Here is a 27741-nt window from a genome sequence, read left to right on the forward strand (position 1 = left end):
TTATCAAGGCCTAAGTTTCAATGTGCCCTTTAAAAATGGTTGGGACCAACAATCTAACCCTTCGGCACTTTGGTTTTCAGACAGATTAAGGTCACATGAACAACTATGCCGGAGGCAGAAACAAATATAGCGTAAAAACTATGACCCACCTGAGAAGATTAAATACAAAGATCTTCTTCATGAATACAAAGATCTGATTTCAGTGGACATCGACTTCTTGGCCAACATTGGGTCAGCCAAAAACTCATCTAAAGAGCTTTTCCTGTCTAATAAAGCTCTTTCTAATCAAACAAACAATAGTAATACTGGAATCATCCAAGTCTTCTGCCATAGACTGGCTAACTTTTCCAATCTACTTTTAACTTGGTATATCATAAGCATTCTTATGCTATTCAGATAGACACAATGTTGCCATTGAATTTAGACACTCTTGGTAAAGCAAACTATTTGCTAATTGAGTGTACTTCTTTCACTTCTCATCAGGTGCAAAATGTAATCCGTTCCATCAAATCAAGAGCTCCTGCTGATTACTTTCACCCTAGAATTTTGCAACTCATACCCAATGAGATCGCTCTGCACCTCACTGAGTTGTTCAATAATATCAGGACAGAACATTTCCCCTAAACATTGTAACAGGGCTACATTATTATTGCTGATTTAAAAACCCTTGTTAAATCCAGACGGAATTAAGCAGCAATCATGCTACCTACATATATACATCTCACTTTTTTGTTTTGACAACCTTTTGATCCATCTCAGTTTGGATTCAGAGGTTAGGCATAGTATGGAGTCTGCACCAGTTGTTGCAAGATTGGGTAAATAGTGGAAGGTGGGGAAAAGGCTGCTCTTGTTTTGTTAGTCTTATCGGCAACATTCAGTACTGTTAATCACATGGTTCTGATTGGCCAATTTGAGCAATTAAGGATTAAAGGCATGGCACTTGCTTTGTAAAGTGATTTTCTCTCCGATAGAGAATAATTTGTTACCATAAATAATTTTGCTTCTAAGACCTCTTCCCTTTCCTGTGGGGCTGCACAGAGTTCAGGCCCTCACCCCCTCCACCTACTGTGTATGTTGAGCCTCTAACCACACTTAGGCATTATTTTGGGTTTTTAGTAGTGTCATGTGCAGATGATACCCAGATAATTGTATCTATTTCTAGCAATGAGCAGGAGGTAGCAAACACGTTCCACAATTGCATGGTGGAAATTGGAAGGTGGATGAAACACAATTGCTTAAGATTGAGAGCTGAGAAACATAGGTCCTGCTGTTTGGCAATAACACGTCCTTTAGGATCCCCTCGAGGTGACTGCAGTAGATTGGTATTCTTCCGTCCCCCTACCAAAAAAGAACAAAGAATCTGGGTGTGCTCTTTGATGAGAAACTTACCTTCTCAGATCAAATCAACCAAGTCACTTCCTCTTGCTTACATTTTAAGAATACTTAAGAAAACTTTTCCCTACTTTCTGCCTGCTTCCAAAAGAACCGTAAGTACTTAGATGTTTTTGTTTTAAGACATTGATTATTGTAGTGCCCTGTGTGTGAATCTACAAGAGTAATTTCTGAATCACCAATAAATTGTGCAAAATGCGGTAGCATACTAGCTTCTCAACATTTCTAAATTTGTGCCTTTTGCCGGAATTTACCTAAACTGCACTGGTTTCTTGCACAGAAGTGCATTGTTTTTGAAGCCTGTTGCTTAGCAGATAGTCTTGCAAAAATCTGGGCCTGAGAATATCTGTTATAAATTCAATGGTCTGTTCCTCAGTAGAAATTTCAATCGTTTTCTTCCAGAACGGCAGTGGTTCCAAGAGTAAATTGTACTTCCTGGGGTTGGCAGTAGTTTCACGTTTGCGATTTGGAAATTGTGGAATATTTTACCCCTTCATATTAAACCCACTGAAATTCGCTGCAATTCGGGAAATCACTTAAAAACCTGCCTATATTCAACTTAGTTTTGGATTTTGTTCCCTCAATCTTTGCATCTTTTTGTTTGATGCCACCGGCATTAGTGCGCTTTATACATTTTTATTTCATTTTATTGCATCTGAACGTAATAGTGTTGATTCATGTTCTTTTCCATCTATTGGATGTGGTCATGGGATATCTGCTGGGTGGGCTTCACGTTCTTCCTTTGGTCTTTGTTCTTGTGAAGGGAATCTCTCATAGATAGTTTCTACAGCAGGTATGTGGCTAGCCAAAGACTTGGCCCAACTTAGAAAAGCAAGACGGCACACAATTCCTGCTGTCATGAAAGCAATAGAAAATCCACTGTCGCCTGGTTAGTTGTATCTCTTCAGTGTACCATTGGTGGACTTGGACTATCTGCTTCAGTTAGGCAGGAGGCCACTGGGCCCGAAGGAGGTAGCTTAGATCAAGTCTTTACTACTTCGCAGACTTTCACCAAAGCTGCATATTTCAAGGGTGACTTAGACACTAATATGCTTTCTAGGCTCGTGCTTTACAGGGGGAAAAAATAACCCTTTGTAAAGAGTGCATTTCTTCTGAAGCTGGACAGATTTTGCAGTCTCCTTCATGATCTAAATTGTGTGGTTACAATGCACATATGTTAGGCGATTGAAGGTGTACAACAAAGGTGTGTAGCTGGTATCCCTGCCATTTTTCTTTGTTTTAGGGAAGCTCCTCCTCTGCTTTCTTATTATGGTGACTGTGGCCACTAGTTATGTGAGAAGCTGTAAATGCCATACTAGTTGCCTCAAAGTCATCCTTTAAGTGAGCCTAGATAGGGCAGAACCCCATTGATCTCCACGCCATTTTCCCTAACTGAAACCCCCTTAACTATGTCCTGGCTGGTATCAGTTGATCTGTAGAGATTTTAGGGTGGTATGGTGCACCCAGCAGAGTTAGTTGCCTTCAGGTATCCATGTGTAACATTACGTCCTGATGTTTTCAGGAACAAGGTGCCTTCATGAGTGCTTTTTTTCACTGTAATGTTCATGTTCACAACCAAGCAGCCATCACTGGTGCACCCTTGCAATCATTTATGTGTCTGAATTGTGAGACGGGACTACAAGAAGTGCATGTATGCCTCGTTTAGAGTTGAATACTTTTTGGTATTGAAGGTGAGGGCTTCTCATGGAGGACAGCTTTATTTTCGTATTTGTATCTTCTCTTACCTTTGTTTAAGGTAGTTTGAAAGCAGTGCACAGTTTCCCACCACGGAAGCCTCTGAGTGCTCGTCCTGAAACTATGATGTATTCGGATGTTCTTTCCGAGAAGGGAGGTCAGATCCTACCGTAATTGGGTTACTCCTTTGAATTGTAACTATTCTTTTCTACTATGCATTGGTCTGCTGTCAACTTCTGTAGACTGCAGCTGTTGAACTGCTCCTGAGCTTGAACCTTCAAGCACACCTAATTGCTGAAATGTCCTTAAAGTGTTGAGCCCTCTTCCTCTTGGTTGGGGCTAAGCCTTTTATTTGGCCTCCGAGACAACAGAAGTTTGTGGACATCTGTTGAGTGCCATGGCTAAGCCAGCATGCCTGAGGGATCTACTTGCGAGTATATTTGTGATTGTGGTTGCTCAGAGTGATGAGCGCGCTTCCCATTGTACCAGCATTTATTATTTGTATGAATTGATCCCTTGGCCAGTATGACAGTCCAAAATCAAGTTGGCTATCCTGCTGAAATGTACTAGGAGCCTTTATAGTTGCCTTTACGCCCTTGGAGATCTCCCTGTGTGTAGTTGTCACCCCAGAAGACAAAATCCCCTTGTATCTAAACAAAGTTTTAAGACACCATCTGATTGATTTGCACAACCCTATGCTGATGCTTCTGCCACTCTATTTGCTGTTTGTTACCTTAAATTGATTTTGATGAACACTTAAGTTTGCAAACACCTTAAAGTAACATAAGAGATACAAAGTATACAGTTTGGTAGAAAAAACTATTTTCTTTCCTCTATTTTGATCAACCGGGTCCATTGGCATTCGCAATCACTTAGGCTTGTGAACCCCAAATACTATATATGCACTCCATTGATGCTTTGTGTTTCTGCTTGCAGATTGATCTGAGCAAGTCCTGGACTTTGCAGACCCTAGAGCCTTAGAACTGCCTAGATAATGATAGTTAGTCAGAGGCCCTGATGTATTATTGCATTGAGTTTACAACTCTCGATTAGGGTACTCTCAGCCGGAGCCTTTATTTACTATATAGAGCTTAGTATTTCTTATGGGTTTTCCATTTGATCCCATTATGTTTTTATCATAAACATATTTAATATGTATTATGAGTTTTTAGTGTTGTGTGCACACAACCCTCGGCTGAACATTGGCACATCATTTTGCTTGGATTACAGTGTTGTACTGTGTTCCGACTCTACCCACTCTCCCCCCCCCCCCCCCTTTGAGTTCAGCTTTAGGTTCACTGATCACCCACTTCTATCTACCAGGAGGTTCATGGGCACTTATGTAACTCTTCTTTCTGTTGTGTTCTGTGATTTTAGTGCTGATTGCTAATGACCCCAAGTTATCTCACATTTGGCAAATTATGTGTCCCCTCAGGGCATTCCAGCCTGACGTGTTTTGTGGTTGCATTCTCGGTGGAAAGTGGGCATAGGTTCTACTTACAGGGATCTAGCTTGAATTTAATATTTAGAATGCTATATTTGCAGGAAATTGTGTTTTGATAAATGGCCACTATTATAGGGTGGGCAAAAAAAACCTGCAAAATGAGAACAATTCGCCCCGGAGACATTTTTCTTTCACATTATATGACATGCGTTTTGTGACTCTGTCCTGCTTACAAAATACGGCATTTTTTTATGTTTCCAGTGTTTGGGTGGATTGTAGTGTGATCTGCAAACTGGCGAAAATAATGGAATGTGTTACTTTTATTTTCCGCTGGGCCCAATTTACAGATTCTGTCGCTGTCCCAGTTTGCTCTGTCGGATAACTTTTATTAGCTGTGCTCGGCACAGTGCAACAGCCTGATTACAGAAAATGTGCTGTTCCACGGCAGGTTTGGCAGGCTGCAGACGTGAGTTCCCTTTTGAAGGTGCGGCCCGGAATACCCCTTCAAGTTGGTGCAGTAAGTGACTGCACCCGCCTGTGGTGGGGTCTGGGAGGCCTCTGGAACACTCCTTTACCCCTGCCTCGTAGCGCCAAGGGGGCCCAAACTCTACTACACCATATTGCCCTGGGGCCATGTCTGTATGTATAGACTTAATGAGACTAAGAAAGGTTAATTGACAAAGGCACTCCTGCTATGCAATACTCTGGGTCATCAGATACAATAGGCACATTCGCCTTTTGTAGCGCTTGGTGCTGGTGGAAAAAAAAAAAAGCCTGACTTGCATAGTTATTTAAATACTTTAGATTGAATGATATTGTAACAAGCTCCATAGGATCGACTTACAATATCACATGCACTACATGGTCAAGGTAACTACATGAATGTACTTTCATGTGTAATGATTAGGTTGATGTGGTAGGTGCTATATTTTTTTAATGCGCTGCAACATATGACGTACTCTTTAGCATTCAAGTTAAAAGTAGAACAGTGCTGAACCTGATGTTCACAGTGGGCACCAAGGCCACCCTAATAGAATGGAAGTCATCTTCTACAATATCCTTTAAAAAGTGGCAGACCATGTAGTGCTGCATTAGAAACGCAGACAGTATTGTGCATGGGATTGCATGATGCTTCCAGCTCCTGACACCTATGGGACTCTTTTGATAAGTATTTACAGTAGAGTAAACCGCCTTAATAGACGGTATTATGCATACACACATCACTTATTGGGTGGATGTAAACGCTGCTGTTGAGTGACGTCAGACATTGCTAGCCCTGTCAGTTTTTCAGAGTATATTACCCTTTTATTTTCTCTGGATCTTTTCCTCTTCCTTACTTTTTGTTACTGAGGTTTCCTTTTCCTTTTCTTACTTTCTTTTTCCTTTTCTCTTAATTTACGCTTTTTATTAGGCATTTCTGTTTGAGATACCAGATACAACATCAATGCGGTAGCCTATCTCTAGTCTACTTTGGAATGTATACATTATTATACTAACTCTCACAACTGCTCTTGGAACCACATTGCCATCAGCAATGCTAGAGATGTTCTGGATTACAAGTTCTCTATTGTTCCCGTAACCCACCCCCTGCGCTATATTTCCTTGCAGAAGTGCACTGTATATTCTTTTGCTATTGCTTTGATACAAAACCTAATAAAAATGGTCGAAATAAAAAAGGTAGAGCAGTGCCGAGTGTGCGCGCTTTATGCCGTATTATCAGTATTGAATTATAATTTGATGATTAAAGCGTGGGTTGTATACGGTGCTGTGTGTGTACTTCAATTTATTGAGCAATAATGTGAAAAGCACTGAAATGGGAGCAGACCTAATGCAGTTTGTTACCGTGGATTATGCTCAAAATCTTCATGCAATTCATTTTGGAGTGTACATTCAGGCAAATGTATGTTTCAATCAAAGTAAAGGCGCGCGTTTGCACATGGCATTATGCAAAGATTAACCGTTCTCCTTGTGAAAAGTTTTACAAAGAAGCGTTTTGATCTCTGTCAGCAACATGTCCTGAGTTCACCAGCACCCTCCCTTGTGAATCCTCCCAGCATGTTCTGGGCCTGATAGGGCCTGACGGGGCCTGACTGCGTGATAGGTGCGGGATTAGGTGCGTGGGCAGTGAATGGGTGAGGCAGGGTGTGCCCCCACCGAACAGAAAAGGTGTGCCATGGGAGGATATTAATTGAGTTTGATAGCTGTTCTTTTGGAGGGATTAACAAATCCTTAAACTCTGCCTGCCGAGATAACCAACTGGTGTTGGAGGGCTGCCGGGAGGGGCATGGTTTGCCGGGAATAAAACTGTTCCTCACATTTTCATGTCCTCACTTTTGAAAGGAGGGACTAAATCGTCTGTGCAGTACCTCATTCGTGTCTGGTGTACTGGAAGCTTTATGTACACCTAACCTTTGCTACTAATTCATTGACCCTCCGTGTCACACTTTGCAGCCTTAAAAGTGATTTTTAAAACCTATGGTTTATTAATGTATGGGCTCTCATTTAGCATGCTTTTACCATCAATGCATCTTAATTCAAATGCGAGACGAGATACATTTCTGTTGAGTTGCACTGAGCTAATAGAAGGAATCATCTTTTATCACAACTCTTAGGTCGTCCTCAGTTATAAGGTAGTGCTAAATCATGAGTTACACAGATAAAGTAACAACCACAATCTTGTTGGGCGCCTTTTATGTATTGCACTTGAACGTGGAATAAGTAGCAGAGACAGTGTGTGTCAGCCCAAGGCTTGAAAAGGTGGGCATGTCAACCCTTGCTCTCTCTGTGACATCGTGGAACATTCAAGGCCTACCTCAGGGAAGGTGTGTGAAGAAAGATTGTAGAGGACCGTGCGGCCACTCCTCCAGACGCAAGGCTAACAGCCCCTCTTGGATAAGGATGTTTGTAATGCTACAGGTGTTTATGACCCTGTTTGGTATCTGACTATTGCTTGAGGTGTTCCTCCTGCTGTTTCAACCTGATCTCTGTTCGGGGCCCATCAGAAGCTGCTAGTGCGCGGGCCTTGATCCATTCCTTCGGTAGAGTGTACCCGGCCTTCCATCTGCAATATCTCTAACTCCCTGATGTTCTTGGACTTTGGCAACTTTGGCATGTCAGGCCTTCACTGCACCTCTCTCATACCGCAGCCTTCCATGGACCTTCAGTCTGCTGGTGGCGCTAAGTCGTGTACATTATTTTCTTTCCAACATGTATTATTGGGACATTGTACTTTCCTGCAACATGTGACTATAGTCTAGTGCTGCCCCAAGCACCGACTTTGTACTGTGCAGAGGGTGGAAACTGGCTTGCGCTTCATCTAAGATATTGTTTCTCAAGCTATTCTGAGAGTTATGCATTTGACTGCAGATTTTAAAATCTTGGAAGGGAGTGGATAGATATGGTCAAGTGGAGAATCAATATTTCTTGGAGATGATTTTTGATTTAAGAAAACTCAACTGCCTTTGGCTATAAGCTGGAAAGTGTGGATGCACAGTGCCTGGGTCCTCACATAAACTTCCATAGCTTTGCAGATTGTGGCCAATCTGTGTTCGCTTTTTAGTCTTTTGGTACTTGGAGTCCTTCCAACTATAGTTTCCAGTTTCATATGTTGGAGGTCAGCGACCTTGGAGTGTTAAGCATTGAAAGAGTCCCCTCTTCCAGGAAGGAGATAGGTTTAGGATAACTTGATAAGGATATTTTGTGTAAAGTTTGCTTAACCTCTTTCCAGGAAAGTATCTGCCTCTGTCTGTTCAAGTCCCTTCCTACAGAGTTCCTGGTTCTATTTAACATATTTTTTGTAATCTTTGTTGTCCTGGGGTATATTTTTGTTAAACTAGATACTCTTGAACAGTTTCCCTACTATGTACTTGACTCATCTCCTTCTCAGACACTGGCCTTCTTTTACTTGCAAACCAGGCTACAAATCCTTTCAGTTGCTGTCACACTCCTTTTTATAAAATAATTTTGGAGAGAACATCCAAACTCCCCTTTACCTGCTCTCTGACGTCCGATTTCTTTGAACAGTAAAATAGGTTGGATGGGTGATTGGGCTTCTATTTTTGGTGAGGTGCACATGCATTCTCAAGATGACACACTTTTCACCGAGTGTATCAGTGCTTGATGGTACCAGTATGTTAATGCTGCCTGTCTCTGGGGTCTAGGAGTGTTATATAGACCTTCTGCTGCTGGAATATGACGGCCTGACTAGATCACGGGGTGTGCTATATCCTGTAGCAAGTAATGTGGGAAATCACAGCGGTGCTGCAAGGTACAGGTTTTGCAATTGTATTGCAAGCATGTACGTTCTTAAATAGACAAATGATTCTGACAACTCATAAGGCCAGCACAATGGGTCTCTAAATGTCATTAGCTCATTTCCAACATGGTAGTCAACCCATATTTTGTAGAGGCGACCAAGTTGTTTGTCGGTTGAAAGAGATAAATGCAACCAGTATTTAAGTCTGGAAAAGATCTGGTGCTAATGGAGGTGATGAGCAGTACTTGTGACCATCTCGTTTAAATGCCTGGGGCGTGGGAGATGAATCTGTGGCCACCACCTCAGCTTCTTTAGTCAATATCCATGGCAGAAAGGGAAGCCCTCTTTTCCCAGTAGCTGCACAAGATAGGACAACCTAGTGAGGACCAATAGATTGGTGGTGAGGAGGCGTGCCTCACACTAGGAGTTTTGATTCTGTATAGCAGTAGGCGATGGACGCTCCAGGACATGCTTCCACCCTCGGAGTCATTATTACAATTTTGTAACTATTTTAAAAGCTACAGCACTGTATTCGGGTGCAGCATGCACTATTGATTCTTTGTGCCCATTACAAAGTTCTAGAGTTGGGGGATTTTCATGCTGATCTTTTGGGACATATTGTGAGAACGTTGACCACAGATGGTCTGACATTTTTGGGATGCTGCTTTTCATCTTCTGTGCGTTTTTCATTGGGCTTGCTTTGGTCCATCAGCACATAATGCGGCTGAGGTCTCCTGTGTGAGAAAGGAAGCAAGAGATTGAAGAGGTGGATCTAAGCAGGGAGGCTGTCACACAGTTGTCTGGTGCCTTAAACTTCTGTAAATTTGTAACTTATATGAGTTTCCTGAGCGAAGTCTCATATTGGCAGAGGTTTCTTCGACCTGAGGGACTTCGTTAAGATTTTAGTGCTAGTGTTGATTTTGGAACCACTTTAAAAGTATTTCCTGACATTTGGCTCTAGTGTTCCTTTGATGGGATTATTTACTGGTGTGTTACAAAGTTTGTTTACGATTAATTCCGGCACCACCGAGGGGATTTCATAATGAACTGGTGGTCTGTCTTGAGCTATGTTTCTGGGACCTTCCGCAGTCTTTTCTAATTGGTTTACGTGACAAAATTGCTTGGGATTGATCAAACCAGCTCATATTCTCAAAACGTGCTTGTGTGCCGTATGTCCCATCTGTGTATAAAAAATCTATCTGCATTGTCTACACTATTGAAAGCGTTTTGACCCAAACCACATTTTGAGGGCAAACTCATTAACTGTTTTTCAATTGAGGGTTTGGCTCTCCTAAACGGAGCTGCTTTCTGAGTTTGGCATGGGAGAACAAGCTAGGCCGGAAGATATTAGCAGAAGATGCGTATGTGTACTTTATCCTAAGCATTTGCTGCATGTCGGGGGCTGTGAATGAGTAGGTTGGTGCGGATCATTTTGTCCTTTGTTCTGTAATTACTTTGACTCCGTGGGCATTTTGCCTGCACTGAACACCTATAGGTAATTTTTGCAGGCGCCTCTGCAAAGGCTCTGCTACTGAGGCTGCTGGCCCGTGTGCTCACAATCCATAGTGTCTGGACCGCGGAGCTGGTTTGTTGGCACTCTGCCACCGGTACGTGGCAGCTGAGCCGGGGGGTGGGGGTGTATTGAGATCTCTCTCACGTAAATCGCGCGTAGTCACCTGCGCGATGCACGGGGTCGCCTACAGGTTATACGAGAACAGCTCCTTAAGCGTTATCTCCTGGCCTGGGACAGAAGGATGGGCGGTTATTAGTGGAGTTTTATGGCTCAAAATGCGACATGCCTCATCTGTGATCTTGCTCTGGAATGTGTGGCACGTATGCCTTTTACGCTGCTGTGTTTACATCTACTGGGACAATAGTGTGTTGGGGCGTTCATTGCACTTGGACTTTGGTATAGTCGCACTAGTTCAGAGCTTTAAATAGCCCTCTGGCTGTCATCTATAAATAGACACAATCTGGGGTGTTTATTGCCGGACTCTTGCGAGCAATGAGAAGTTGTGCACATCCTGGAAAGGTAGCTCAGTTCGTTGAACACCAGCTGCAGAGATCAATTTGTGGCCAGCAAGTTCACCGCTTTTCATCTATCAGATGTCGATGAAAACTAAACTGTTTGACCTATGAGCCACTGATAGTTCAGACGGGTCTAGTGATCTTGGCGAGTGCACTGCAGAGAGACACAAACGATAGACAAGGTCAGGATACAACATGTTGCTTGTAATTAAAGCGGGCTCTTCTTCGACTTCTTCTACGTGTGGTTCTTTTCGTTTTTCGTTTTCTCGTTTTGCACAGCGATGCCGCGCACTTCCTGTTACGGCGTCGCCCTGCGCTGAAGGCTTCAGCCCACGCTGTACATTGTGGTTGTTTGTACTCACGGGGCCAACAGAGGCTTACATTTAAAAGGGCCGGTTTGGGCCGCGGCTTACGGCTGTCGCCGACCTTAGGAATGCACTTTTCTGCGCCTGCCTGCCACGCTTGGCTGAGTCCAGAGCTCTGGCCGCCACGCTGACCACTTTGATTGTCCACTTATATAGTTCCCAAACCAGTCGGCAGTCTTCACCAGTCTCAGGTGGTGGGGTATTTAAACCTAGTTTGAAAAGTGACTCTGCCTTTAGACCGGGGGCTATTTGTTTGGTTTTTACGTAGGATTATTGCAGCGCATCAATGAAAAGAGTAACTTCCTCTGAGTCAGATTTTTGCGTGACAAATCCTTCTAAGAGCCCGAAGGCACTGTCAAATGTGGTCTCTGTGATCTGCAGATACCGAGGTGGTCCCTAAAATCCAATTTATGTTCAAAGCATAAAAACTTGTTTTAAGAAGGTGCGATGTCATTTTTATTGTTCTACTCATTTTTTTTCATTTATTTCAGGTTATTTGCATTAAGATCCACTTCAAAATACTCCAGATCCAAATAAAAGATACTGTTTTGTCTTGCTGACTAAATGCTGTCTCTAATGTTTGTGTAAACTCTGCTGCCGGAGAAACCCTGTCTGCATCCTCGCTTTAACCCAGCGAGGATCTTTGGTGTAAAACTAGTTACCTCTTTGTCAATCACGTAGCAGGCTGTAAAGTGCTTTGGCACACTTGCAAGAGGGTTATGACCACGCTACAAAAATAATGATATGAAGAATAACTGATTTACAATATCGGCCCAAGGCTGATAAGAAGGAATTGTTTTATGTCTGGTTAAATAAAGCCACGAGGGTGGGGGGATGGGCGATGGAGTTGAGGGTCTCGAGTGGTGAGTGGGACAGGTGAGACTGGGCATTAATCTGTGTCCAAACCACAAGTGTAGTTCTGTGGAGTTTAAGAGCTCCGTTTGATCCGAAGACGGGAGGTGAATGGTTGGAAGGAGGACCCGACATGGGGTGCTTGGGGGCGGGGGGGTGTCTTGGAGGTGCGGGGATGCTGAGCCTAGAAGAGGATGGGATCAGAACTGTTGATGCTTCCAGCCAGGGATATGGGAGAGACTTCTTGAGGACTTGATCAGATCTCTAGTTAGTGGAGAGATCCCGCCTCTTGTTAGTGAAGAGTAGAGGAATGTACTACGCATGTAGAAGCTGCTCCAACGTTCTGTATAGTACTCATGCTGCAGTACTCAAGTAGAACTGACACTTGAGAATTTGCATCAGGGGGAAGACACTAATGCAGAGTTTCAATCCCAGACAAAATAACATTTTGTTATTGGGCACTCTCACTCCACCAGTATCAGTGCTGTCTTTGAGGACATTTGCCTCTGTCAAAAATCCTCTAATGATGGTTATGTACAGCAACTGTGCCGTTAATGTAGCATCTGCCTTGCGTAGCGGTATTCATAAGTGATGGCGCTCAGAGAACCGGGTATTTATGGTTGTCGGCATCTGCTCTGTTGCTTCATACGCCCTCTGCCTTATACTCTCTGCGTTATGCAGTCACTTTGGAAAGGAGATCTTGTGTGGGAGGTGTGATCATGGTGTGGCTGGGTGAGGTGTAACAGGGTTGGATACAGTATGGATGCCTTGGTCTCTTTGCACAGAGGAGGATGTACTGTGCTAAATTAACACTCTTGGACTGGGGTGTCATCGCCTCAGGAGGCAGAAGGTTAATGGGTATCGTCACCAGTGACGCTTCTTCGATGTGTTCCTTTGGATCTTATGGAGTTCGTCGGGGCAGCTCAACTATGATTACAGAGAACTAAAGGGAGTCTTTGCTCCCTCATGTTTACCGGAGGAAGATTTTTTTTATTTAATCTCTAAAGCAGATATTTCTTTATGGAGTTTTGTAATTCTTAATTCATATTCTCGTAGATACATTAGTGATTGCCTCCACAGCCAAGTTATTTTGCACACTTAAACTCGTATGTACAAGCCAAATTAAGTATTCTGAATTTACTTTTTTGCTTTTAGATTTTTAGTTTTTTTCCCCCTGCAAATGCATGTATTTCTTTCAGTCTGATGGTAGTAGTACAGTGTTCCACACTTCAGGACCAGTTATGCAGAATTGTGGTCCTCCCCTGAAGTGTCACTCGTACTTTTGAAAACGACAGTAAGTTGGGATCTGATGTGGCTGAATACAGTGCCTATTGTGTGTTGTACAATGTGTTTGCATTGGCCCAGTGTTGGGATTTTACCATGTTGCTTAATATGCACACCAAGATACCCTTTAATTTAAAGCAGGCATGCACAGAAAGTCACAATAAATCTGAAATAGATGTCCCTTGTTTATATACATTGCATTTTCTGGTGTGAACCACACCGCAATGGTTAAATTGGCGTCAGACAAAAGGACACACTAAACAGGCATTGGCAAAGCTGATAGGTCTGGTGTTGTCCAACAGCCCTTTAGCTTTGTCAGTATTTGTTTAGTTTCGTTATGTTTTTTTCCAAGGCTTTGTTGTTGGGGAAGCTGCTGGGACCTCATCAGAAATATTGGCTACAAGTCAAAATATTTTTTTGATCTCAAAAGCATGCACTGCCATAGTTGTCCCCAGATGTTTAAAGGAACCATATTGTGTGCAAATGTGCTCCTTGTGGAAGGGTGGAGTGCTCGCAGTCACATTGAAGTTGGCCAGTGGCTGAAGGGGCTGTCCCGCTGCTCCTTTCTTTAGCAGGCAGAAGGAAAAACGCATATGGCTGAAGAGGGCTGGCTGAAACCTCCTACATGTAAGCAAGGGTTTGGAATTTTATAAAATAGCTACTTGTCCATGGGATTGGTTGCTTCATAAATCTGCTTGTCCTGTAAAAACATCTGCCTGTCCCTTTGACGCCATGTAGTGCAGTGACAAATTATGCAGCAATCTCATTACATAAGAGCTCTGATAATAGCCTCTCTGATTATGGCAGGGCTCATACTATTGGAAGGTTTGAATACTAGCAATTACTTTATTTTGACACCTTTCAGCAGATCTACATCCTGAGGCTGGAGATAGGGGTAAGCAATAGTTCTAAGGCTGGAATGCCCTTTTAGACTGTGCAAACCTATTAATCTTCATGTTTTGGGGGGCTTCACCAGCTTTTCTGTAATATTTTCCCATACAAAGAAAGGTTAGAAATGTATTCCTGACAACAGCAGAAGTAAAACTATTTCCCTGGTTAGGGAAAAGTGGTTGGAGGGAAAGAGAACTTGTTAAAAAAAAAAAAAAAAAAAAAAAAACTCAATAGATTTTCTATGTATGCATATTTGCTCATGCTAAACAGCAGTTCACAAATATTTTCTAGGAGTACATTTACTTGGCCTACTTCTGTAACTTCTTGTGAATTCATGAGTGGTGTACATCTGTACTAATCCAAGGACATACACTATGTACACTTTTGTGATTTTCTTTAAGAATTCCACAGCTCATTGGTTATCCAAGACTGTTTGTTTTTATTAAAATGTTATCTCTTTTTCTTTTTATTGGCTGTCTTCACTTCACACGGAGCACATTGCCACCTAATGTAGATTTGTTCAGTGTTCTGAACTACTGTGGTGAGGTGTGCTTTTTGAGGCCAAAAATATTTGTGCATTTTGCCAATGTTTATGATGGTGAGGGCCCGGCAGCTCCCACAACAATTATGTTTCACAAAAACCAAGTCAAAACAAGACATTGACAAAATCATAAGGCTAATCACCAATGTCAGGCCTATTTGCTTAGCCAATGCTTGTTTATTTTCATGTTTCCCATAATCGTTTTGGAACTGGGTACATTGATATTCACATTATTAATTTTTTTGTTGAAATACTGTCATGCATCAACGATGCTTCAAAGAAATGGTACCTAAATTTCACAGTACTTTTAGCATAACAGTTTTTTTCCCATTGGCAGTTTTTGTGAACATTTTATTTTGAAAGCAAATCTTGCTTTCGAGCTTCTGCAAAATTTGCATCAAACCACAGGGCATGCAGAAAGCATTATACATAGTCTCATATTATCAAACTTTCCAAATGTGTGTACACATTTTTATACTGGGACCAGTGTCACTAGTGCAGTCCGAGCTTGCAACATTTTTTTTAGAGGGCTCATCTTAATAATAAAGACTTTGCATCAGTGAACCGTAAGTACAAGTTTGAATATCACAAGCTTATGGACACAAATATTACCTTATTTGCCGACAATGCTCTTTCCTCATCCATAATGTGGTACTGTAAACTGGCAGCCAAAGGGTTTGTATTGCAGGGGGCTCGGCTTACGTGTCCCAAGGACAAAATAAACATGACAACTTGTTGTCCTTGACCCCAAACAATATGGCCTGGGTGTCCGGCTATGTGAATTCCACATCCCTGTGTAAGTATGTTGTCATAAATGTTAGTAAAATCAAAGGTCTTGGCTTACGCCAGACTTAGAAAGCATTGAACAACCAGTGCATCTCGCTTTTCAGCACATGAAGGAGGCTGTGGTTTTAAACAGCTGTATCAGTGCCTGTCTAACTTGTGGCTGATTCAGTGTTATCAACCGTTATGGGACATTAGTTTGTCAGAAAATATCCTGGTGTTCTGGCCGGCTAGTTTGCTTCTTGACTTTACCCTATTTTAGCTTGAGTGTGTTCTGGCAAGATCTCCGAGTGATCACTACATAACTTGTTTTCACCTTTGACCTAAATGGACTTTAAACTAAACATACAAATTGTTGAAGTGGAAAACCAGCAAACGGGATTGTTTCATACACCTAGCTGGTTTATGAGACGTTCTCCAATCTCTATTACAAATGAAAATCAGAATTGCACCTGGCACTACTCTGCAACCGCCATTGTTGTTTGAAATCCGAGAATATGGTTTTAAATTGGTTTCAAATGTACCTTTATCGCACTTTCTGGTTGCTGCCGTTTATTCTCGACTTAACCTTCATGAATGAGGTCAGTGGTCTTTTGACAACTCCCCCCACAATACAAAAGCAAATGTAACATGAAAGAGCTGCCTCAGTCAATAGATTGTGGGACCACCACTACAGAAACTCTTTCCCCTACTAAAACTGATGTGACGGTATATCTCCTGTGGGACTTGAAAGACCACGGAGGTATCATGTGGAAAATGGTAACTTCTCAAAATATCAGCATATTGATTGGAAAGAATGACTGAATGAACATGTCATTGGCCACCATCAAAAACTATCTGGGGCTAGAGTGCTGCTGTGTTTTTTTTTTTTTAATAAACATGTCCTTCTAGGCCTAAGAAATCACAAGCAGTATCAGAATCTGAACAAACCACTGTGTGAGGATGCTTGTGGGGTGATTAGTGTTGAAAAATGTATGGGTGGTAAGTGGTTTAGGTTTGTTGCCTGTTTCAAGTCAATTGTTGTACGTGTTGTTAAAGCTTTGTATTTACACTCATACGTACTGGGAGTTTCTTCCTCATAACGCATCCTCTTAGAGTTCCTGTGCGTCTGAGAGTCCAGTATGTTTCCATCTAGATCATTCCAATCTTACTTTTACAAACCTGGTTGAACATCCAGAAATATTTGAAAAGCTACCTCGCTGGTGCTTTATACATGCTGTGCTGCCTTACTTTACTTGGCTACTAAATTCTAGGGATGGACGCGTCTTTCATTGGCCACGGAGCACATCAGGGCAGAAGAGCTTTAATGATGCTTTACCTTCCTGCACCTGCCCACTAGCTGCAAGCTCTTCATTACTAGGTTTAGCATCTGATTTCTCAATCAGTCAGAAAAAGTCTGGTTGGATGGGGCCTATATGACTTAATTCCTCTCTACCCAGGCAGAAAAGCTAGCTGTTAGCTGGTTGTCTCTGTTGCAGACTGTTTCTTGCCAGTGCTCCTCCAGGTGAAAAAACGTCCATTCACTGAAGGTTGCTTCTTCAGTTTGAACTTTATCCTGATTAGCGGATCACTTGCAACTAACTTCACATGTGATGTTGAGGTTGTCGAATAGACCTCACTCCTGTGGGTCTCTGATAGACCCTCCTGTGCCCTAAAGCCTCACTTCACCAAAGTATACCAGCAATATGCCACTCCACTTAGGAGCAGTGTGGCGCTATCCCATGCTACTGCCGTAGTGCAGACCTGGAATTTGCAGCCAGCAGTGTGGGGAGCAGGGGGCTGGTCTGAATGGGGATGGTGTCATGCAAGTGAGGCCCCACTCACCTTCCTTTCCAAGAGGTAATTGGTGAGTACTCCACACTGAAGGGAGTTCATGTCCTCTCCTGCAGCTTGCCATTTTGTGTTGGGCTGTCCCATTCAGCATTAGCTTTCTTAGTATTGGGAGTGCTGCAGAGCCAATTTTTAAGTGAGGCATAGTAGTACAGCCGTCACAGGACCTAATGTGAGCCATATAAGGAAGAGCTTTTAGGAGTACTACAGTGAGGGGATTTGGCTAGACCTACATGTTGGAAGACAGTAGTACATGTTTTGATTGGGCAGAAGATGTTTGCTTCCACGAAAGGAGTGCTTCCCGTCCTTGCAGCTATGATTGTGTTTGTTTTTCGAGCTGGCTGAGACGGCAGCAATGTAACTTGCTTGAGCTTTTAGGAATATACAGATGGCACTGTAATGCTGTCAAATTTTCTCTAAATAAATAGATAATTTACAGCATTTGTTTTTCTCTGGCAGCAGCCCAGATGGGAGAAGGGTAGTTGTAAGGAATGTGCTGCAGTGTTCCAGTCCCAGCTCCCTCGCCTCCTCCTCGGCTACACTAATCTACAGAGATGTTTAGGTCTAGCCTTGCAGTGTAGCAATTGCTGGACCTTATGTGATCACCGAAAACAAGTTTTTAGAGTTACTGAGGGGCACTCATGCCCCAACACATGTTGGTTTCTGTGAGTATAGGATTTGATTGAGCCACAATTGCGTTCTTCCTCTAAGAAGAGTATTTGTAGTGCACTTTGATTTGTGGAAAAACCTATGTTAAGTACAGCAGGACTGCATTGTTATGGTTGCAAGCCGACAATCATAGTTGTAGGTCTTTTCGGTTCATTATCAAGTGTTAAGTTGCCGACAATAGGTCTGACGTATTGATAAAGTCGATAGGCATTTGAGGAAGGTTTGTTACCAATGTATATTCAAGCCCACAGGCAGGTTTTTTTGTTGCATGGAATCTCACAGATTACCTTAGTAGTTATAGGTTTGGTGTTGGTTTACCCCTTATGACAACTAACTGGACATGGAAGATTTGCTTTGCGAGGATCCTTGTGAGGCCCAATTATGAGAGATGGCATTTTGCTGAGTGAACTGTAATTGTGTATTCCTTTCTTATTTTATGACTGTCTCTAATGCCTCCCTTGTGGAAAAGCTTACACTCAAAACAGTGAGCCTCAGTTGGATATGGTGGCAAGCTATAGGCTTGCTTGGTGCACTGGAAACATTATGTCTGATGCCTATTGATCTTCTTATAATGAAATGTTATGCCAAAGCAAAAGCAGTTGGTCCGACTTACTTATTGTGAGAAACATTTGTTAAAGGCAATAAGCCTGTTTCACAATTGCTATCACAATGTTTTACAAACTATATAACGGTATATTTATGCATGTAAAAGCAATTTACTGTAGAATGCAAGGATTTAGGCATTGGCCACCCACCCTGGTAAACTCTGGAGGTACATTTTGCCTGTGATTATTCTTGTTAGGCCCTGTAGAGAGGTGTTATTGTTTTGCCAACAGTAATTTTGTATATATTTGTTATTTTAAAACTGTATGCATGTTGGTTGCCAGTTTATCTGCACTTCAGTAGTGTTGGAAATAGTGTGAAACCAATAGTAAAGGCTGCATGTCTTATCAGTTCACTGTGAAAACATATCAGGCTCCTTAGGTATGATTTGTTTATAATGAAACGTTATGACAAACCACATAAGCCTGACTTACTTTTTGTTAAAGCCAATAGGTTTTTATGGGTGGATTTTTATTATACAATTCTACAGCTCTAGGCGGGTATTTTGTTACTCAGGATCTGGCCGATTACTTAGTAGTCAAGGGTGTTTTTTTTTTTTTAGTGGTGAACCACCCAAAAAAACCATGGGCACAAAAGATTTGCAATATGCTCATCCCTATTCGGCTCTATTAGTAGGAATTTTATATTGTTTTGACAACTGTCATTTTGTACATATTTGTAATTTTATTAGGATATACCTGATGGTTGAATTGTTGGAAGGCTTAACCAACCCTATAGGCCTGAGTTATTTATGGTGAAAAGACAATGGCAGCTAGATACTGGATTGGTTCTCTCAGAATACGGGTTTTAAATTCCATAGGTCTGATCTGCTTATTATGAAAATGTATGATAAAGGCAGTAGGGTTGGCCTATTATTTGTGAAAAGAATATAAATTGACACCCATAGGCATTTAAGGGTGGATTGTTATTTGTAGTAAAGAGTGGAAAGATGTATTTCGTTACATGAAATGTGTCACATTATGTTTGTAGGGAAGACTTTTAGTGGTGTTACTGCTACCTTTGACAAACCCAAGGGGTAGAAGATTTGCGCTGTAATATTTCTTGATAGAATCTCTTCTGAAGGTCTGACCAATTTAGCTGTCTGCCAGGACCATATTATTAAAACAAATCATTAAAACATCCATTCAAATGAATATCCTTATAGTTACATATATGGCCTTTGTGTCAGCTCACTTCTGCCATTTATCTGTCTGAGTGTTATTTACACACTGCTTTCATCCATGGCAGCATATTGCATGGGGTAATGGCTCAGTCCACATCAATCATTGGCTCTCTTGTCCTGTGAATGACATTTTCTGATCACTTGCACATCCACCTGAAAACGAGCATGCCTTAGTGTCATGGTTGGTTGGCCAGTGCTTTAGGTTTCAGTTTTCTCCTTTTATTATTTTGTATTGTAATGTTTAAGGGGTTACTACAACGTTCAAGGAAGGCACTGCTAAAGGGTTTCTTGTTTGTTGCTCATTTCGAAAGCAGTGTATCTTATCCCTCGTGGTCACTCCCTCTGAACCCAGACACCATTATGAAATACTGTTGTCCATAGTGTGTCACTGTTTTACAATCTCAGTATGGTCAACACATTGGTTCCAGTGCTGCAGCCATGCTAGAACTTTAAAACAATTATATGCTATGTACAATACCACTACAAGAAAGACACCTGCTACAATATTATTTTTATTATTGCAAGCATATGCTTTTGAGTATGTGTGTGTTTTATTAACAATACGATGAGTGAATGCACGGATGAGTCACTGGATGGATAAATGGATACATGAGCGCATATACTTACTGAGTGTCTAACCCTATCAATGACACCGTTCACAAGCCAGGCCTAGTAGCATTGCCAATGCTTGTTTGTAATATGAGTGCATAGCTATTATTTGACACACTGAAGTATTGGGGTGCCCTTCTATAGTGCATACAAAGAGGTGACTGCTCCGTAGCCCTGAATGTAGCGCATCCTTGATCTGATCTGTCTATTGGATGTGCCAAACTCCTGTAAAATAGCCCTGCAAGGGGGACGCAGGCAAGGGGGACGCAGGCACGAAGGAGCGAGCCCCAAGCCAATTCAAGACGCACGTGATGCTACAAAGTAGTAAATACAAGTTGCAGGTCGTCAAAGCTTATCAAAGGCAGCTTTATTTACAAAGGTGTTGGTGTGAAAAGAGAAGCACTGATAATGTAATCGAAAATCCACACGCCTCTCCTAGTTAGTTTATCCAGAGGGAAACCTGGAGCAAAACTAGCCAAATGGACCAATACAGATTATGACGGTATAAAAAATAACTTGTGTTTTATATGGCGCTTATTACCACACCTGTGCAGTCTAGAAGGCCTATAAATAACAGATGTTACCGTTATCCCAGGGTTTAACCTTTATTAATCGAATTACCCAAATATACCTTCTCCTATCCCTTTACCCCACTCATGGTCGCGGGATCGAACAAGAAGTGGTGAGGCAATATGTGCTGGGGGTAGAAATAATCATTACAATTCAGAGTAATAGGCAAATTGTGTGAGAATACGCACTGCAGAATTTGACAGACATCTGAGCATCTATTTTTAAGTGGCTTTTTTCCGTAAGGCCTTATGAAGCTACATACATACATCCACAGGTTTTCTGCCACACAACTCCCACTAATGACTGTGGTCCACATGTTGCTTTTGAGGGAAATACGGTAAAAATAATACTACCCAGGAAAATACAGATAATTCTGGGATTTATTTTTTCTTGGGTTGGTATTACATACCCATTCAGAACTCGTCAGATCTGCATGTGGAATTGTGCTACATTACCACACACCTTCCCATGTTCCTAGCTGCGGTCGGCAGAATATTTGTCCCCTCCACAAATTTCGACAGGATTTACCCGAAATGGGGAAATGCACCGGTTCTGTGCAATACTTTTGTACAAGTTGGTATTTCGATTTGAATGCAAAGGCCAGTTTATGCCACTGTCCTTATTACAGTCCCAGTTGACTGAGGGTCTGCTTGTTGATGAGTGGGAGCACATGATAGGAAAGCCTCTCGCTTTATTGTACAAACCATGGTCCCATCCCAAATTCTCAACTCCGTCGCACTTGCCCTGCTGATGACCAAATTGGGCCAGGAAGGGACTGGCCGACAGGAAGCCCTATAGAAATAACCATTGTATTTGTAACTGCTTCATGCGGTCATTTACACATGCTACTTCCAGAACGAGATGTGGAGTAAAGACATTTGCTGTCTGCGATGCCCCAGACTGTTTGAGGGAAACCTATTGGTAGGCAGGCAAGCTATTTATATTTGTCGAGCATACATTTTCCTCTAGAAGCAAATGGGACGGCAGGGCAAGCTCCGTGCAACAGTGGTAAGTTGTTGTTTTCTGTGACACACATCGCAACCATGCTTTTCCATCTTTGTTTCCAGGTTAAGAACAGGGAGACTGGGGTCTTTGCCGCAGCCAAAGTCATCGAAACTAAATCTGAGGAGGAGCTTGAGGACTACATGGTGGAGATTGAGATCTTGGCCACTTGCGACCACCGCTACATTGTCAAGCTTCTTGGAGCTTTCTATCACGACGGCAAGCTTTGGGTGAGTGATGATCCTCTGTGCATTCTATGTTCACTAGCTTCATCTTGTGGATGAACAAAGTGCTTTAAAGTGTGCCCAGTCAGCATAAGCATTACACCCACCCACAAAAGCAGAACTACATTTACAATAGTGCAGAATGATGGGAGCCACAAAGTCAAACTGACTGACAACACCTGAGAATCTATCCATCACTGCTGTGTCCATTTATTTACTTACATATTTATGCAATTTTTGTTTAGTGTAAATAAGGCCCAAAGGGTATCTGTCTTTTATCTCATCAAGCTTTTCAGTACCTGACAAAGTGCACAAATCTATGTTTCTTCATCACCTATCTACACTTTGGGATGAAGTTGACAAATGGGTTGAATTCATGGGGGAATGGAAGGTTGGTAAGAGCCCTTGAAACATATCAGACAGTATTGTAAAGTAGTGCCCCACCCCCCCCATAAGGGTGCAATAAATGACTAATGTTAGAAATTGGGTTTTTGGTTGGCAGACAGGTTACCCCCTGTCCAAGCAAAAGCCCTCACTCTAGTCAGGGTAAGTCACACACAATCCAAGATTATCCTGTGCCCACCCTCTGGTAGCTTGGCACGAGCAGTCAGGCTTAACTTAGAAGGCAATGTGTAAAGTATTTGTGCAATAAATCATACAATACCACCATATAGCACCACAAAAATACACCACACAGTGTTTAGAAAAATATATAATATTTATCAGGATAATTGTAGGTCAAAACGAATAAAGTTGCAATGTGAATTTGTAGAGATATCACTGAAAGTGATATAAAGTGTCTTAAATCTTTAAAAAGCAAACAAAGTCTCTTTCAAGCACAAAGTACCTGGTTTGGAGTGGGAAATCTCCTCAGAGGGCCACAGAAGAAGAGATACGTGGAAAAAGGGTGTGTGCGTCGATTTCTCCCCAGCACACACGGACTTGCGTCGTTATTTTTCACGCGGGGAAGTCGTGCGTCGTTTTCCGGCGCGCGGACAGTCTTTCTGTGGATCGTGGGGATTACCAAATGTCCCAGGTCTGTGCGTGGATTTTCCTGCTTGTTTTCCGGCTGTGCGTCGGTCTGCGGGGCTGCGCGTCGAAATTACGATCTCACGGCAGGCGTCGCGTCGATTTCTCCTCTAGAGGTCGGGCGGCGTTGTCCTTGCGAAGCCGTGCGTCGAAGTTCCAGTCGTCCCGAAGGCGTCGCGTCGATCAGCGTCGGTGTGCGGCGTTTTTCTCGCCGCGGAACAAGCTGTGCGTCGAAACTTTCGGCGCACGGAGCGTCCAAGTGAAAAAGAGAAGTCTTTTTGGTCCTGAGACTTCAGGGAACAGGAGGCAAGCTCTATCCAAGCCCTTGGAGAGCACTTTCACAGCCAGACAAGTTCAGCAAGGCAGCAGGCCAACAGCAAGGCAGCAGTTATTTGTAGAAAGCAGACGGGCAGTTCTTCTTGGCAGGATGTAGTTTCTGGTTCAGGTTTCTTCTCCAGCAAGTGTCTGATGAGGTAGGGCAGAGGCTCTGTTTTATACCCAAATGTGCCTTTGAAGTGGGGGAGACTTCAAAGAGTGGCTAAGAAGTGCACCAGGTCCCCTTTCAGTTCAATCCTGTCTGCCAGGGTCCCAGTAGGGGGTGTGGCAGTCCTTTGTGTGAGAGCAGGCCCTCCACCCTCCCAGCCCAGGAAGACGCATTCAAAATGCAGATGTATGCAAGTGAGGCTGAGTACCCTGTGTTTGGGGTGTGTCTGAGTGAATGCACAAGGAGCTGTCAACTAAGCCCAGCCAGACGTGGATTGTAAGGCACAGAAAGATTTAAGTGCAAAGAAATGCTCACTTTCTAAAAGTGGCATTTCTAGAATAGTAATATTAAATGCAACTTCACCAGTCAGCAGGATTTTATATTACCATTCTGGCCATACTAAATATGACCTTCCTACTCCTTTCAGATCAGCAGCTACCACTTCAATACTGTATGAGGGCAGCCCCAATGTTAGCCCATGAAGGGAGCAGGCCTCACAGTAGTGCAAAAACGAATTTAGGAGTTTTACACTACCAGGACATGTAAACTACACAGGTACATGTCCTGCTTTTCACCCACACAGCACCCTGCTCTAGGGGTTACCTAGGGCACACATTAGAGGTGACTGATATGTGGAGAAAGGGGAGGTTTAGGCTTGGCAAGTACTTTTAAATGCCAAGTCGAGGTGACCGTGAAACTGCACAAACAGGCCTTGCAATGGCAGGCCTGAGACAAGGAAAAGGGGCTACTTAAGTGGGTGGCACAACCAGTGCTGCAGGCCCACTAGTAGCATTTAATCTACCGGCCCTATGCACATAGAGTGCACATTACTAGGGACTTATAAGTAAATTAATAGTCCATTCAGGTATGATTCAAGGTTACCATGTTTTAAGGGAGAGAGCATATGCACTTTAGCACTGGTTAGCAGTGGTAAAATGCGCAGAGTCTAAAAGCCAGCAAAAACAGTGTCCAAAAAGTGGAGGGAGGCAGGCAAAAAGTTAGGGGTGACCACCCCAAGGCTGTCAGGTCTAACAACTAACCATATCAATAATATTTTCTTCAAGTGAGTCGTCTGCAGATCTGAGTTGGTATGAGACATGCTTTGAGCGCGGGGGGAGATTCTAGAGATTGGTGGCATCAGAGTCTCAGGTGGAGTCTCATTCGCCTGCTTGGTGATTCATGGATTCGTGGTATTGGTCAATTATGAGCAATTTTCTGTAATTTGCCATATTCCTTCACTTGGCCCTTGTTCTTGGCAAACAAATCTCAAAGGATATATTTGAAAATGTAAAGGCAGGGAATCTGTGATCAAGTTTCTGCTCCCCGTTTTAATCACCTTTTATGTAAAAGTCCTTTTTGACATAACTTTTCATGGTCTGAACTGGTGAAGCACTATCAGAAGGACACAAATGTTTTGAAATTGTCCTTTTTTACATAAAAAGTCTTTATTATTTGGCATCTACCACTCGCTTATGTGATCGATACAATATTATGAGGGCAAAGTAATGTTCCTCTGTGCAGTCACAAATGTGGGAAGCATGGTAATTTTAGACTAAGAAAGGACTTTTCCTGTATGGACTGGGTCTGAGAAACAGTAGACCTTGGTGTGACCTCACTACATGAACTTGTGTTTGTTGCCAGTAGTCTGGCTATATTTGGGTTTGTGCTTCAACTAGAATAAGTTCTGTCCATCTTCAAAAAAGATTTCCTCTCTTTTCGATATACAGGGCCGGTGCAACAAAATGTTTGCCCCCACCCCAATGACCTCCTTCTCCGATTCCTTCACCACCCAGCAAAAGTACCCATCATCTCTCTATAGCCCCTCTCTCACATACATTTCATTTGTTTTAAAGCACTGCTAAATGCTGAGTTTACTAATCCACTCAGGTATCCACATAAAATACAGATCTGGTCTTTGCAGCGGGCATATTAACCCTCTGCTCTACTTTATGGTGAGTCAAAACTGCCACTAGAGAACTCTTTCACCGTTTTAGCAGGAACATTATTCACAAGAGTTGTGACATTTGTATTGCTGTCTGAAAGCTGGACAGACAAGGAACTCTGTAGCGGGTGCTTTTAAACCTTAACTTATTGCTAAACACAGCCCCCAAACACCCCCCTCCCTCCAGGTGAGTGCACTCCTACGGGTCAGCGTCCTGTGCTGACGCACGGTCCTATGGCCCTGTGGATCTAGCTGATCTTTGCTCCAGCCGAGAATCTTACAGTTGGAAACTTACGCTTTTCAGGTCCTAGAAGAGAAACACACAGTACAGTAAGTATTTTCAACTTCTGTTGGAACGTTCACTGCTGCTTTCAGTAAGGCACGTCTGTACCCTCATTGAGGGGGTGTCGGCTAAGATAGCAGCAGGAAACATCTGCTTATAGATGCTGGCCCTGAATAACAGGCTGAGCAAAATGTAAATTACGCCGACGTCACTTGAATAATTTCATGAATTTCGCATTATGCCTCTTACACAAACTTCCTGAAATTATACCACTAAGTGTAATTAAACACAATTTCTGGTAAGTATTCACTGCGAACGCACCATGCGCAGTAAAAGTGTACTATAAATGCACAGGATCAACAGACATCAAGTGGCGGTTTGCATTTTTTTAGTGCTAAATGCATCCTTGCATCAACAATTGATGCAAGATCGCATGTCTCTTTGAGGAACACTGCTTAAACATTGCAGTTCTAGTATCCAGAGAGTTGGTGCAAAATAGACAACATGCTGAAAAACCTAAACTCTCCTGAGGGCTCCCTACAGCTTAGGGGAGCTGAATGAAACACATGAACACAGGATCATTTTTCACCATATGTGAAGAGCAACTCTGGTCCAGGTATGCTGTAGAAACATGTATAATTTTGTTAATATTCATGCACAAACCTTTAAGATTTTTCACTTGTTATAAATACTTTCGAAAATACTTGTTGAAAAGTATTAAAAAACAAACTAAAATGTCACTTGAACTCTTAACTGCACAAAATTTCACATAGGCCGTTATTTCTATTTTCAGGGTGCTATCTGAAATGTAATGTAAGTTGATTTAAAAAAAAAAAAAAAAAAAATTGGAAAGGTTAATTGCCAGACATTCTTTTTTGGATTCCTTGAGAAATGTGCAATAAAACCGTAAGTACACAGATGCTGACACATGATGGTTGTAGATCCTCAAAAATCCTGAGCTTACAAAGTTTACGTACACACTCAAAGTTGGCTGCTTTTTCTCTTGTGTAGATAGGGTGACCAGGCGTCCCGGACTTCCCGGGACAGTCCCGGTTTTTAGAGGACTGTCCCGGTGTCCTGACACTTATTTTTATTTTAAATAACTATCCCGTTTTTTTGGGCAAAGGTCAGATTATCAAATAAATGTCCCGGTTTTTAGGAGAAAAGTCAGATCATGTTGGGAAGCACAAATTAAAGACGCCTACAAAGTATAAAATAATTAAAGTAATGTATCTGTTAATGTCTGGCAACACAGTCCCCTGTCTGCTCCTAGCAGAGAGACATGTGGGGAGCAGATAGCGGTGGGTGGGGGCGGGTTATGGGTGCAGGGTGGGAGGACAAGCCATAGCTAATTCTATATGTAGTCTTGTAAATGTGTGTGTGTACATACATACATACATACATACATACATACATACATTCATACATACATACATACATACACACACACACACACACACACACACACACACACACACACACACACACACACACACACACACACACACACACACACAAACACACACACGCGCGCGCGTATGGGGCCACATTCACAAAACCACGCAAAAAACGGGACAGGCCAGGTATGAAATTGAGAGTAAAGTCCTTAGTCCTTCTTTTATGTCTGGCCTGTCCTGGTTTTTGCTCCGCAAAATCTGGTCAGCCTATGTATAGATGACCACCAAAAATTGAGATGCATTCGTGCTGCGAAGCACACATGGAGTTAAGGTTGAAAGGGTGTTTGTTCATATGCAAACTGATAGAAATCAAACCTATTAAAGTC

At 42.5% G+C, this 27741-nt stretch overlaps 1 protein-coding gene across 1 annotated transcript in view; it reads left to right on the forward strand.

Annotated features, from left to right (window-relative positions):
• Positions 1-27741, forward strand: part of STK10 (serine/threonine kinase 10) — a 309494-nt gene that overhangs the window by 73533 nt on the left and 208220 nt on the right. Inside the window, exon 2 of the mRNA XM_069244642.1 lies at positions 22062-22226. Within this exon, the coding sequence (XP_069100743.1) occupies positions 22062-22226 (165 nt within the window). The remainder of the gene's footprint in view (positions 1-22061; positions 22227-27741) is intronic.

This window comes from Pleurodeles waltl, chromosome 7, assembly GCF_031143425.1.
Source record: "Pleurodeles waltl isolate 20211129_DDA chromosome 7, aPleWal1.hap1.20221129, whole genome shotgun sequence".
Taxonomy (NCBI): domain Eukaryota; kingdom Metazoa; phylum Chordata; class Amphibia; order Caudata; family Salamandridae; genus Pleurodeles; species Pleurodeles waltl.